The sequence below is a fragment of the Linepithema humile genome, chromosome 2 (assembly GCF_040581485.1).
Source record: "Linepithema humile isolate Giens D197 chromosome 2, Lhum_UNIL_v1.0, whole genome shotgun sequence".
Classification (NCBI taxonomy): domain Eukaryota; kingdom Metazoa; phylum Arthropoda; class Insecta; order Hymenoptera; family Formicidae; genus Linepithema; species Linepithema humile.
In genome coordinates this window covers 31830905-31846478 of record NC_090129.1, presented here as the reverse complement: position 1 = coordinate 31846478, position 15574 = coordinate 31830905, and the positions used below count along the sequence as shown (strand labels likewise).

At 31.3% G+C, this 15574-nt stretch overlaps 1 protein-coding gene across 3 annotated transcripts; it reads right to left on the bottom strand.

Moving 5' to 3' along the window:
* Positions 1-5917: 5917 nt before the first annotated feature.
* Positions 5918-10361, bottom strand: SpdS (Spermidine Synthase). 3 transcript variants are annotated; one of them, XM_067350198.1, is made up of 7 exons: positions 10101-10361; positions 9726-9771; positions 7816-8006; positions 7613-7733; positions 6913-7159; positions 6497-6726; positions 5918-6173 (listed from the first exon to the last, which is right to left on the bottom strand). In XM_067350198.1, exons 3-7 carry the CDS (start codon positions 7947-7949, stop codon positions 6024-6026), a joined length of 882 nt encoding a protein of 293 aa, XP_067206299.1. In that variant the 5' UTR covers positions 7950-8006; positions 9726-9771; positions 10101-10361; the 3' UTR covers positions 5918-6023. The 3 variants fall into 3 exon arrangements, with proteins under 3 accessions (XP_067206299.1, XP_067206298.1, XP_012221297.2); XM_067350197.1 differs by lacking the exon at positions 9726-9771; XM_012365874.2 differs by lacking the exon at positions 10101-10361 and having other exon boundaries at positions 9730-9777.
* Between the last annotated feature and the right edge of the window lie 5213 nt (positions 10362-15574).

Sequence of the window (15574 nt, the reverse complement as noted above, 5' to 3'; positions counted from 1 at the left end):
CTATAATCCTACGAGAAACTTTAAGAAAAGAAATTTTTTCTCATAAATCGAAAGGGACCTTTTGTTATTCCTAGATAGCGTATGATTCTATCTATAGTGCATAATCACGCGATAGACTGTTCCGAAGTTAAACTAGAAGATTTTGTTTTCATATCTTTTAAATGTCTCACGAAAGTTTTTCCAAGATTTTAAGAATAACATAGAATATTTAACAATCAGAGAAGAAACTTTTATTAACCTTTGAACTAATATTTTTCAATCATTATTTTTTTTTTAATTCACAAATTGTCCAATTTAAAAATAAAATTTGTTGTTTCTATAAAAAAATTAACATTTTATTGAATAGTGTAATCCACTATTGAATACGCTGAGACAATTCTTAGGAAATAAGATATGATACCAAGTCTCTTCCTTTTAACACCGTGAAATTGATCGACTCTCCACGGATTTTAGCCGGCTTTCATATGTCCATAAAATCTTCGTCAACCCGAAAATCCATCCATCAAAATCGAGTGACGCGCGCGATGCAGAGAGATCAGCTATGAAAATTCCTTTCGCAGATTTTCCGGTGTTGATCGCGCGGTACGCATAGGTGCATGCGTTTATTAGACGCATTTGCAACGCAGTTTCCTACGTTGATCTGCCCGGAATTTCGTGATTGCAGAACTCAGTCCTGCGGAGATATCGATCTCGGCGTAGTCTCCCGCAGCTGTGTCGATTTGCCGTTTCATCGGTAATTCATTAACCCAGAAATGGATCGGCCAAGTGTCTCCGTCTAATATGATTGGATTATAACAAACTTAGGCCGATTCGGATCGGCGGCTGCAGATTTATCGATCAACAATATCCAATTTGAATGCAACAATAAATTACGATAATTAGAGATGAAAAAAAGTTATTATATGATATTTACATATTGTTGAAAATGTGTGGTAATAATTTTATAGAACATTGTAATCGCTAATACAATCAATCTAAAAATAAAATTAAATTTAAAGTATAAATTATTTTATATTATTGTATATTAAATCAACAGAAGGAATGATACCTTTTTGAGTAGTACTTTTATTGCTTTTATAAAATTACTTTTATTTTTATTTATTACAGAGCATAAAATCTTAATTAATTTAAAATTATTACTTGCTGACTAGCGTCACTAAGTCTTAATTGTTCTCAGTTCTCAGTGATACACCGTCGTTAATCACGGATTACGAAGTGAAGTTTCTCGTAGCCAGAAAATATCTCGGCAAATAAATTCGGCGGCACCCTCGGCGCACATTGCGATCTGAAAAGTTACTGTGGATGTGTTATAACCTTGCGCGCCGTAATAGAACTTAAGGTGGATAGGAAAGTTTCTTTCTTTATTTTATCTTTTGTCAGAATTCTAGACTCGAAGAGTCTTCGACTCGGAACTCGGGAGTCGTTCGAAAATCACTTCAGAACCTTCGACCGCGTCCCTAAACTTACAAATTGCCCAGAAGTGTGCTTTCTGAAAATACCGAGACATCATATTGTTTTTTTCTGTCTCTCTCATTGTTATCGCCGAGACAGACAATAAACAGACAACAAAAAACCATCGTATCGATCATGTAGCTCCTTCAATATACTTATCTCATCAATATTATGTATCTCAAAAACTTGATATTGAATAACATCAAAAATTTATATTTCTCGCTCAAAAAGTTTTTATATTTGATAATCAAATTCATCGAATGCGTATAAAAATTTTATGTGTTTATGTAATCTTTACATCTTCTTACTTTTTTGGGTCTACATTTTGAACTATTAATTAATTTAATAATGCAGTTAATATTTTTCATTATACAAATATTTTTAAAATTAGACAAAAAATTTTACAAAAATTGTGAGAAATAAAAAAGACTTGCCGAACACCAGTGGTTGAAAAATATGGTTCTACAGCGTAATTTATGAACAGACTTTTGCGGGATAATTTATGGATCCCACGAGCGGGGCTGGTCCGCTGCTCCGCTTTACGTTAACCAATAAGTAGTAATGTCATATAGACAGATGGTCAGACTATTGTGGCTTGCAAAATGCAGTTACAAACCTCGAAGAGGAATCATTTGGGGAGATTAAGCGTAGTTAACGATCCACCAAGCTCGTCTGAAATAACAGGTGCACACATAGAATCTCTAATTAAACTTGGTTCAATAAATCACTTTATTAGTTAAATCCTGATATTTTGTCATTTAGATACGTCGCGTTACTACACATTTGTGAGAAAATTATTTACCGTTTAACAATCGGATCTTTAACAGCTGCAAATGTAAGCTAAGAATTTATCTAGTTATCTCAATAAATATAAATTCCAAATTGTCATCCCGGGAAATTAATTCTTCTTTGACAATTATTTTGTATGCTGATAAGTCTATATCAGTTTTCAAGTGAAATGCATAAATGAGGATGTTTAAAGAGCATATTAAGCTTTATGATTTTGAAAAGAAATTAATGCGACTCGAAATATATATAAGGTCAAAATAAAAGATAAAATGGGCAAAAGGAATCAGTTGTTCGTGCTTAACTTTGAGTTAAAATAAAATCTACAAATATTTCCTGTCTTCAGGTCTTCGTCAGTGGTCTTCAACAATAACAAGGCCTAATGCACGCAAATTTTTAAATTAATATATAACGCTACGAAATAGTTAACAAACGCTAATCAATAATACATTTACATAACAGGCTGCATGAAACCGATGATAAAATTTAGACGACTGGTCGCAGATGTTTCGCAATAATAAATGAAAACCGGTGTGTCCAAAAAGTCAGTAAATAAAATAGATGAATCAGAAATATAAAATTAGATATATCCACATTTAAAAAATAATTTGTTAAATTTAAAAAATCTTTATTTAGACTTACAACAAAGCCGGGCTAAATATTGAGTTCTTCTCCTTTGATCATTAAAAGTTAAAAAAATATATTAAAAATATTTTTTTCATTTTTAAATTTATTATGTGGAAAAATATTTCAATAGATTTCCACGTCATCCATGAGGTACTGTTGCTATTGAGGAAAAAAATATTTTTAATAAGTTTTTTTAACATTAATCGGATAGCGCCGCTTCTAATGCTCGGCAGCGCTGGCCCTGGCGGCTGCCGCGCGCGCGATAAGAAGAGGAAAGGAGATGTATATCACAAGAATCGGCCGAAAAGCTGAAATAATTCCTCTGGTGTATGAGAAGCATGTGCTGCGCAAAGCGTTCTGCGCACATCACTCGTTTAGAGCACTTTAAAATAATTTAGCTGAAAAATTAATTCTGCAGTTGAAAACAGATCTGCTTTAACCAAATTTAACATTTATTTCTTAATAATCGTAAAAAAATTTGCGATTACACGACGGGTCATCAATGGCATGCGCACGGTGTGTGATATATTTTGTATGCTACGTAGTAATGATCGATACTTGTATTGGCATAATCAAATTACGCGGACGAATGCAGTATGCGCAGCACACGCAATCTGCATATAATGATCGGCCAATGTTAGCAATATTGGCACGCAGCATCCGTTCCCAAACAGACGTGACCAGTTGCTTGAAGTCCAGGACAAATACGATAACTTTGTTACCGTATGATGCGTATCATGCCAGTCGTGTCGTACCATTTGTCGGATAAAACGATGTTACTATCACTTGCTGCCTGTTGCGTATGTACTTTTTTTTTCATCGTTACACGGTATAAATTCAGACAAAACAATGCCCGCAAAAAAATGTAGATAAACTGGAGAGAAAAGAGAGGATCTCGTGATTTGAAATAAGATTTTAAATAAGATTTATTACAAAGCATAGTTAAAGTATAAAATTCAGTAATAGGAGGTGAAACTGACACTTAAAAGATATTGGAAAACCTTTCAAATAAAAAAAAATATATTTTTTTATCTTGTCATTGAGAAAACCAGGCTCCACATTGTTCAAGAATCTTTACAAACACTAAAAGAACTTGGAGATAAGAAGAATTTGAGAGATATGGATGACTAAGCTTTAGGAAAAGCTTAGTCATCCATATCTCTCAAATACTGCAAACAATATGCATACATATTTAATTATCTCGTGTGATGAAATACTAACGATATTGCATTTTGATTGCAAGCTAATTTCACGAATCGTCTAAATGCAGTAAGGTAATTCCCAGCGCACAACGAAAAAAACCGATGCTTGATACACCTACCAAAAAAAAAAAAAAAAATACAGCGCGCACTTTTGCAACCTATATCGCTAACAATATAGACATCTGACCTATATTCCGACATTCTACTGCGTCGGGTACTGTGCGAATCGAAAGCATCGGATGTCCAAAAAATCGATCGTCCGTCGAAGCGCGGGTCCTGAGTGACTCCGAGTGAGGCTATGACGCAAGCGTTGCATACGCACACACGCGTATTGCACACATATGCATTGCGCGCTTTTTCCCGAACGATATTTTATTTTCTCGCGAGTACCTCCTCGACATGACCCGGACGATACGCACGTAATACCCAGATCGGTGTAATCATTGCGACCGTATCGCCGATGAATCGCCTAGTATATAATATGGCTTCTTTAATCTCCAACCGGGACGTGACGTAGGCGCGTGAATGAATGCGCCCGGAGAGGCGAGCGTGTCGGAGGAGATGCGGCAACGCTAGAGGAAGCGCTAAATATTCTTTCAATCTCGTCGCTTTAACAGCGGAAGATTGCGCGGGATTAAAGGGTCTGTCTGGCGCTCTTTTTGCATCAAGCGGATTCGAGCATCGGCTCTTGGAATTGCGAATCCGCGCGAATACAATCCGTGACGCGTCTCTCGAACGACCGCATAATAAAATCTGCAGATCAGATGTTTACAGAGGGTTTCCTCGAGATTCGAATGCGTCGGTCGACGCCGTCTCTTTTCGCCTCATTTTACTTTGAAATACTCGCTGTCCACGGTTGAACTAATTCGCGCGAGCTAATTCATGAATATGCTGATTATCGCGCGAGCGCTGCTTATAACGGAAAAGTGCATCGTCGTTTTTCTGCGCGGAACGATGGATGGATTTGTGGGATTATAAGATTCAATCGAGAGTCCGGGATTAATAAGATCGCGAGATTTCGCCGACGCGCCGTCTATTATTTCGCGGAACGGTTTTGTATTTTAATTAGCACACAAGCAATTGACTGGATTATTATTTCCGGAACTAATTAATGCAATTGTGCAATAACTTAATATTATTCATATAGATTAGTTTAATTTAATTAAATCGTACTTCAAAAGCAAAGCGACAACCGTAATAATTAAACGATGGAGATGTTACATTCTTTCTTTAACTTTACCAATCCACAGACATTTTATTATTTTTCTACTTTTTAGATCTTTAATTTTTTTTTACTTTTAATTTAAAATTTAGAAAAATATAAGAGTTGTTCAAAATGCGTTACAAATTTATAACAAATTTGTACTGCAATAAAAAATTTTTAATCAATTTTCTGTTAAAGCAAGTGATTATATAAATAATTGATTATATAAATTGATTCAACAAATTGGTCTCTTTTATTGTTATCATATCAATATTGAACCTTGCGTTTTTATTGAAAATTTTACATATGCTGGTATATTAGCAATAATCGGTTACACAACTGAATTTACTTTAGTGCAGTTACCATACATGGAATAAACAGAAATCGTAAGATACGTTAACTGGTGCAAAATATAGTATATTAAAATTAATTTAAAATTTATTATATTAAACAATATAAAAATTTATATTAAGAAGGTATTTCTTATTTATCAATTCAGTCAATTTTATTAACCCATTTATTAGTATTTTACCTGCTGTTGTTATAATATTAGTTACAAATGTTAGTTAGAACAAAATTATAAAAAAAATAAAGATTTTGTACGTGTATTATATTTTCTTTAGAATATATTTATACTTATCATATATAGAGTTCATAATTGATTTTATTAATAAAATTACAAACATTAGAAAATTACAGAGTTACAAGTTTTACATCAATCGTTGCAATTAAGTCAAAATCAGTAAATATCGTTAGTTTTTTTTATTACTTGACAATTTCATTTCTACAAATCTGGGTAAGACAAAAGCAGCCCGATGTATTTTATCATTGTAGTACTTCATTTCCATCTCATCGAGATCATCGTCACTGAATATTCTAATCGGTTCTGTAAAATTTGTTTTCTGAAAGGAAAGATTCAAAGGTTTATAGAGTTTTATTCTAGGAAAATTCATTTATAAAAATAAAAACTATCTGCCGTTATATAACTATAACACTTTGATTAATAAACAAATTTTCAAAATTAGCAGTGCAAAAATATGAAAAATAATAAATATGAGTAATATTCTTTCAATCAACCACATTATATTAATATGTAGAATAAAATTTTTTAAGTAAAAGTTTACTTTAAAATAGTTCAGAATAAAAAGAATATATAAAAATAGAAAAAGTTTGTTATTTTTTGTTATATATGTCGTTAGAAATCATATTATATACTAATACTAACGTCATCTAAGCTTCCCATGACGAAACCAATTTGTCCCGTGGGATACGTCGGTACAGCTGTTACTGCGTAGGCAGCAACGGGAAATGTATTTTTACAAAGCTCAAATGTGTTTTTAACTTGTTCTATGCTCTCCCACACTGTGCCAGCCTGGCTGGCAATGATTCCGCCAGGTTTTAACGCGGCTTTCAATAGTTCGTAATACGGTTGTTCGAAAAGATGCTCGGCGGGACCTAAAACATTACAAAATTAAAACCTGTTAAATTACAAACCTAAAACATTACAAAATTATTAGTATATGTTTTATAAAGCATTTTGTTGAAAAATAAATTATTTTTGTGTATTGTTCTATATAAGAAGTGTGATAATATTCGTTCATTAAAATCTCAAAAACCATACAGATTTGAGCGATTACTTGCCTACGGGATCACAACTGTCAGTAATAATGACATCGAATTTTCCGTGGTGATCCTTCAGGTATTGCAAGCCGTCACAAGCGTGAATGCTTACTTTAGGATTGTTAAGACCCAAGCTCAAACGAGGCAAATAGTCCTTACATATTTCAATTACTCTGTTATCAATGTCCACCAACGTGACACGCTCCACATCCGGATGTTTTGCGACCTCTCGAGCAGCTCCACCATCGCCACCTCCAATTATCAAAACCTATGTCGAAAAATAAAATATTTTTCAAAAAACTCTAATTTTTTTTTAACACAACACTTGTTTATAAATTTGAAAAGAGAGCATTAATGATGCTAATTATTATACTATATTATTACATATAATTAATAATAAAGAACTTTATTTTAGCGCCAATTAATTTAATGAGAATCAGAATTATACAAGTTTTACATTGAGAAAGAAGTTTTTTAATATTTCACAAAATGAAGGGCAAATGAGCCAATGTTGGTTGTCCGTACATATATTTGGAAATTTAAGATTGTAATCACAATAATGTGTGATATTTATCGTAAGAGCCTTGATATCATAATTTTGTCTTTAATATTTCTTTATACTGCGCGATATAAACTTAAAAAATCTGGATAAATCTCAGTAAGTTTAAAAGCTAATATATAATCATGACAAATCTAAAAATGCGTCAATTGTTGCACATACGTCCTTAGGATTCGGATGACTGCAAAGCGGCAAATACGATATCATTTCATGATAGGCGTATTCATCTTTTTCCGTGCATTGTATCACGTTGTCGAGTATCAAAGCCTTGCCGTGTGATTTTCTGTAAATGCCACACTTTTACATTTAATATTAAAAACTATGATACGTTCAACAATGTCGCGCTGCATTAAAAAGATACCTACGTTTTTATTACCAAGATATCTTGATACTTAGAGCATTCATGATGCAGGACCTTTTCTACTTCTAATGAAAGTGCAACGCCAGGCCAGAGATAATCGTTCACTTCGCTGAACCATCCTGATTGCATAACATTCATTTTGGGTTTTTGATAGTTTAGTCCGATTATTTACCAAAGTATACTCCGCGTAATGCTCTGTGAGAAAAATTTTAGAATAATATAAAAATAAAGTTAAATGAAGCACTACGCACACACACACACACGTTTTCATTATCTTTGTTATTATTATTACAATAAATGCACATTAATTGTGCGTTAAAATTATTTTCAAAAAGAAATAAAATCGATATTCGCGGATAAAGCTTGAAGTCGCAGCAGTATTTACAAGTAGTGCAAACAATTTAAATGAATGAATTAAGAGTGATTCCAAATAAAAACAACTCGTAGAAACGGTACTTGATACATATAAGAAGCAGATAAGTGTGTGTCGTATAATTCAGCAGTAAAGAATATTAATGCAGCATCAGTACATTTTATCCCGCGCAATTGTATGTTGAGACAGTCTGTGTTCTTCGGATATCCGATAATCTGACGAAGCAACAACACGTGCACGAGTGATAATGAAAACAGATGCGGTAAACATTTTAGAATAACCAGTCTTATGTAATAAGCTCATTCAATTTGTCACAAAGAAAATTATTAATTAGTGACAAAACAAATCACTTAAAATCTTTGTAATTTGCAGTAATTCTTGACAAATGCAATAAAATGCGAATAAGCGTGAAAATTGATGAGAAAAATGCAAGACTATTAATATTGCACTACAATCTTCCAGAGAGGAGAAACATGTCATAATTCTTGATAAATTTAATCTTCCAAGTGCGCGTGATGAACTTTTATCATGCATTTTACAATTGTTGCGTAAAATATTATCATGAGATGCAGAAATTTTTCTATAATCACGTTAAATTACTTAACACGTTTCATGTACCACGGATGGCCCACGCTGGACTTTCCATTCAGGCTGTTTAATATTTTATATAAACAAACACATTATTATAAAACATTTCATAACTTATTTCTTTTGTTCTACACTATTTTAATAATACATTAATCTTAAATTTATTATAATTTATACGTTTTGAGCACAAATAATAAATACGCCAGCGTAAGCCATCGGTGATCACGTAAAATATTTACACATAAGTATATAAACACATAAAGTATATAAAAATTTACACATAAGGTATATAAAAAATTATATGAAAAAATGTAATTCTGAAGACAATGATAATGTGTTATTATTTAAACTCACAGTAATTTTGTTAGTTTTTATATAATTCTGTAATAATATGTCATAATAACATGCAATGTTATATTTTTATAATAATAACAAATATTTTTATAACAGCTAATAACGTTTTTATAAAAATTAAACGCAAAAAAGTAACAAAATGTTAAAATGTAAAAAACTCATAACGTTACATAAAATATCGTAATTTTTAGATTAAAAAATGCATTAAATACATTAGTCTCGAAAATAAACAGTACATGTAATACAATTTTAAACATGTCAAAGATTTTTTGAGTATATTTTTTTCTACTTTGCCATTTCGATTTAATTCAATTTTTTGAATAAATAAAAAAAGAAATATATATATATAATTTTTCCATTCAAAGTAAAAAATGAGCAATAGATAAATATAATCTACTAAAACAAAATTTATTTATTACGATTTATTTAACTCATCAATAATTTTATTGGAATGTTAATATAAGCATTTAAAACACATGTTCAAATACATTCTTTAGATTATTCTTATGCGTCGCTTGGAATGCTTAGCGATGTATTTTCTTAGAGTATGCAAAAATATCTACTTTCAAGCACATGCAATTATGCAGTGATAGATTTACCTACGATAGAGCTGACGTAGCTTGCCTGAAGGAAGCTTGAGTCAAACTGAAGTAAAGACACGCACACAGTGGTTTATAACGAACAGGATTATATTCAGATAAGTTTATCGCTGGTTAACAGCTGCTATTTGATAATATGATAAGACTTAATGAAGGTTTATTCACATTAGGCACAAAGCGTGTTTTGTTACTTTGCGACATGCTGTAATTGATTCTAAGAAATTACAGTGTATATTTTTTTTAAATAATAAATAACTGAACATATATTTTTTATTCACAAAATTAATTTTATGATGTTAATTACTTTATTGGAAAATCAAAAAGAATCGATGAATAACGTTTTATAAATTATGTTGGTTGTGAAAACGGACATACCGATACTGCTAATGTATCCGACTGCGAATATTGGTTAAAAACGTGACGCACTTCGTTTCACAGAAATCTCAATGAAGAATATTTTTCACACTTGGAGATGTATCACGTCTAATATGAACGAATCTTTAATCGACGGCTTGGTAACACAGATAGTTCACTTGAACTTTAAACTTATACGTTTTCAAGTTGGCTTATTTTCGCGGTTGAGATGACGCGTTTTGCAGATGTTGTTAGCAAAGTGAGCTGCCAGAAACTGAACACGCTGAGCCGTTCTCTTGCAGCGAAAGGGACGATCGTTGCGCTACCTGAGCCTTCGAACTTTCTAATCCTAACAATAGAAATTAGGATCTAGAAAAAACTGCTGTTTTTACACATGATTTATTGTATTTGCCATATGGATAGTATTGTGTTAATCGGGTAGTTTTTATGTCTAAATTTCTACAATGTCTCCAGATGTAGTTTTATTTTCATAATAAACAAGTTTGTTCAAAAGACATATATCATTCTAACGATTCAAATTTTTGAAGAAAAAAAATCTGATTTTCACGCTCATGTTGGAAAGAAAACTGATACAAATGACTAGAAATTTAAAATTACAAAAGCTGAAAAAAGACAAAAAAAAAATGTTTTCTACTTTACTTACTATAGAATGTCACTGAATTACGCTTCTATTATCAGCTTAAATAAACATTGCTAGCTAAGTAGAAAGAGACATGACAATGGAAACGAAAATTTTATAAATTTTTTATCTTATGTTTAGTTAGTAGTAGCAATCGTTAGTAGACATAGAGAGTGTCTGTGTGATAAGCAAATTACATTTTAATATATTAAATGTTAAACAAATTTTTTTGAAATAGTATATGTCAAAATTTTTTTATCTTGAATAAATGATATCAAATGTTATGTTTTATATGCTAGAATAAAATTTTTTTCTAATAAAAGAATATAATAATAAAATATTATGTAAGATTGCATTCGCGCGCGCGCGCGCGCGCGGCTATAATATTATACGTGATGCATTTATTTTATTGAAAATTATCCCGTCACATTCTTACAACGTAAAAATGTAATAATAGCGTTCTAATAATTATTTTTTTTATTTATTTAAGTTGTATAACTAACCAAAAAATAAATATTTTGTATTTGTATTTAATATATTTTTTAATGTTCTGAGCCAATTTATATACATATTATTGCGCTATGGAAGTTGTGTCTTTTACCGACTATTAATTCTTGCAACGAGTGCAAGGCGCGTTATACGCAGTGAGTGACACATACATCAGTTGATAAGGGAAAAATTTACGCGTGAAAATACTCAGGAATGTTAACATCCAAGAGTATATCGTGTCTCTTTAACCCTCAGAACATAATGTCGGTTTGTTGAATAATTAGATTCTGAAAAATTGATGTGTATCAGCGAATCGTGCAAATGCAATGCATATCCACTAGATTAATTAATGTTATTTTATATAATAAAAAATTTATTTTACATTCCGAAAATTACTAACCAAAATTTATCTACAGTTGATTTCGAATAGCACATATCGACAGTGTTAACAGCATATGATACATTTTGCTTTGGTTTTCAGCGTTCTACAATTATTGATGTTGCAATAATAGCAATCTTTGCAATTTTATTTAACAATAAACTTTCTACTAAATTTATATAAAATTTTATTTTATTTTTTAAAATTAGTTTTATAAAAACGTTTTAAAAAATATATAAAATTTACAAAAATATCATAAAGTAAAGTGTTTAAAAAAGATTTGATTTATGTTATCGCATAAGAAGAGTAGTTGAAAATATTACATGTTTTTTAACCTAATTAATAATAACAGTTAATAATAGGTAATAAAAAATTTGCATAATTTATCATATAAATAGAGAATAGATTTCCAAGCTTTTTCAAAAATATAAATAAAATTATTGTTAAGAAATGACTTCAAAACGAATTAAATTAAAATGTATTGAATTTTCCTTTAAAGTAAACTAAACTTTAAATATACAAGCTATTTGAATCTCAAAAATAAAATATAAATGTTGAATATAAAACTCAATTAAATGCGCAAACAACGAGGACGTATCAAAGTATGCACGATTTTGTCGAAAGTATTATAGCCCAAATGCTAAATCAGTGATGCGTATAGCTGCAAAAGCCTAGATCGTGGAAATCAAGGATTCGAGAGGATTACGACTGCGCTAGTCGCGTAGTTTCGAAGTTAGTTATGTCTTGCTTTCGCTAGAATACCTCCGAACCGCTTGCATGTGTTGCTGTATCCGTTTGAACGTTTCCTCATCGCTGCCTCCGACACTCATATAGTTAAGACACCATATATTAATTGAAATAAAATTATTCATTTAGATAAAACAATTACGAAAATGTTTCATACTATATTTTTTTCTTTGCTATAAAAGAAATTAATATTACTAAAAATAATTAATAAAAATTAACAAAAGCATTATTAGAACTATCATAAAATTATGAAGAAAAGTTTTAGAAACTTGTAAGGCATCTTTATATTTTTATAAATAATACAGAGAATGTTGAGCACACCTGTTCCAATATTATCTAATATTATATAAATACAGAACGATACTTAAGAATAGTGATAAAATTTCATTATTATGTTACATTAAATTTCAGGCTTAATTTTCCGCAACTTTTTTTATTAGCAATATTATAAAAATTACAATTTGAATTATAATGCAATTATTACCTATATTTTTTGGTCTATCATCATTTCTTACTGAAAGATTATATGATGGATGGCAAACATTCCATAACATCGTCAAACGCGTGATCTTTGGATTGCGTTTTCGATAACGCATTGCGCTGAGTGCGTCAAGGGTTAAAGGATCAAAGCACTCCATTAACCTGGTTGTCGTATATCGCAGCCTGAAAACCTACTGCATGGTTTACAACGCTTTCAACTTATTTTCAGGTCATGTGACCATCGGTTCTCAGCCCGACAACTGTGCGAGAATCGTAAATGGAGGTGAAAACGAAGATAGAAATCTCGGCGACCGGCAGTGACGTTAGCGATTCTTCCTTTTATGAAATTATAAAGGTGAGTAAAATACTTATTGAAACTAATCTTTCTTTCTCTTTGTTTTTTTTTCTTTGTTTTTTTTCTCTTGTACGTGATCAACTCGGTTTGGTTTTCTTGTCTAATTAATAATCCAGAAATTGGTAAAATTAAACGAAACTTCCATCCTGGCTTTCTAAATAGATTTGTTTACTGGATCCGTTATTATTGTGCGGGAAACGGAAAACGTTCCTATTTTAATCTGAATCAAAAGCGGATGCAAAAATACATTGTTTATAAGAAAAAATCGATAAAATAATTCTAGATTCGTAACATTTGGGTTTACAAAATATATAATAAAAATCTGTTACATAGATTTTCTTAAATAAATAATTGTACTGTAATATTGTCATTATATATTAAAATATTTTGATTTTCTCTTCAATATAACATGTAAAATTTCATTCAATTGAATGGCTCGCTTTGAAGTGCATCGATTTTTTTTGATAAACAGTGTATTATTAACTGAAAGAAATACTCTTTGTTATATTTCTACAATTTGATGTGATACTCATAAAAGAATTTTTAAAACTATCCGATTTTCCACATGTAGATATTTTCGAGTTTGTAAATTATTCAGATTTTAATATACGAGAAACGGAAGAGATTTGAATCTCCGAATTCGTTAATGCGAAAGCAAACTATCTCTACTGCGGGAAACGAGTATATCTATATATTGATTTTGGTAGAGTTCGGTAGCTTTTGAAACTTCGAGATATCCGGAACGTCTGAAAACTACTTAATATCGCTGGTGTTCTTGTGGTTATCGAGATTCCTTTCACACCGGCTCGATACGCCGATATATTTTCGCGCGGGAGCTAATACGTCGTGGAACGATACGTATCAGATTACGCTATCGGGGTGCGAGAAACGACGTTAGATATATCAGTTAAGTCGATCGTAATTACATCGGCGTTCGTGAAATATGTGCGCTTCAAAAAGCGTTAGCTCGACAATAATTCACAATCGCGCGCCTCGTTATCAGCGAGCGCCGTTTTATCCGGGAAGCTCTCGTGAGACAATAACGAGGCAAGAGTGCTGCCGCGCGAATTTCTCTTTCACGCAATTTCACGTGGCCTTTATCAATGTATCGGTCATTTTTTATATATATACATATATGTGCAAATTTTTTATGGTAAAAGCTGATGTCCATAGCACGCGCGCTCGATGAAAATGTCGATTTACACTTGACGTAAAATGCTTTGATGCGGCGTTTATCAAAGTGTGCTCCTACGTATCAACTTGCTGTCCAGATAACGCGCCATCGATGAGCATCGACTGGTAAAATCACGTATGCGAATGGCTTATTTTAACGCGGTACTTTTACATCATGCTGACGAGTAAGCACTTAATTAATTTCCACGTAAATTACACAAACAGTGGCGCTTGTCTGCAAATATTATGAAAACGAAGAAGATAAAAGAAATAGCGTAGAATGTTACGTTAGTCGTATAATTTGTACAAATATTTGTTGATAGTTATTTGTACAAAAAAATCTTGATTCTAATAACTCGGTTAACTTCCTGAAGAATTATCTTGTATAATAAGAAATCCCCGTTAATTCCTTAATTGTGACGTAAATCATTGTCTTTGCAAAAGCAACAAATCACTGAAACTGACGACGCGAAGGAAGGTGGAAGGAAACAAAAGTCTGCAGACAATTAATCAATGCTTCAAGCACTTTTCAACGTGATTGATACCAGCCTTCCCTGCAGACGGTCTTGACAATCTCGGCAAGCTCCAAAGAGTACTTATTGTTAGTACGAATATTCAAAGAGTACTTGGTACGAATACTTGTTAAAAACTTAACTAATATATTCAAAAAATATAAAATTTTATTTTACATTTAATTTATTAAGATATTTGACATTAAATTTTTAATTTCCAATTATTAATTTAATTAAAAATTTTTAATTTAGTTATCTTTAATTTCAGAAAGTACAAATGTAAAACATTATAATGTTACTAAGATACTTTTGAGCAATCTGCAATTGATTTTTCTTTGATCAAAAACTCGATTGAAAGATTTTCCTTCTCTTTTTTACTTTTATTCGTCTTATTAAGTATTTCGATTGCTAACATTTCAATTGAAATTCTCTTGCAGAGCAAAGTTTCCTTATTCATTCTTGCTACTTAATACGCGAAAAGCTTTTCACTTTCAATAATTCTCTCTTTCGTTAAAAAGAAATCTACTTCAAATTGGTCTGCAAAGTTTAAAAAAACACAAGGACCGTACTATATATTTTATAATTTTGTAAAAAAATTACTCCAAATTAAAATTATTAACAACATTAATTATTGTAATATAAAACATTACATTACAGACTTTTCTTTCTGACAAAAAATGTGTAGAAACATTCTCTAAGAGACTAAATAACTTGCAAGAT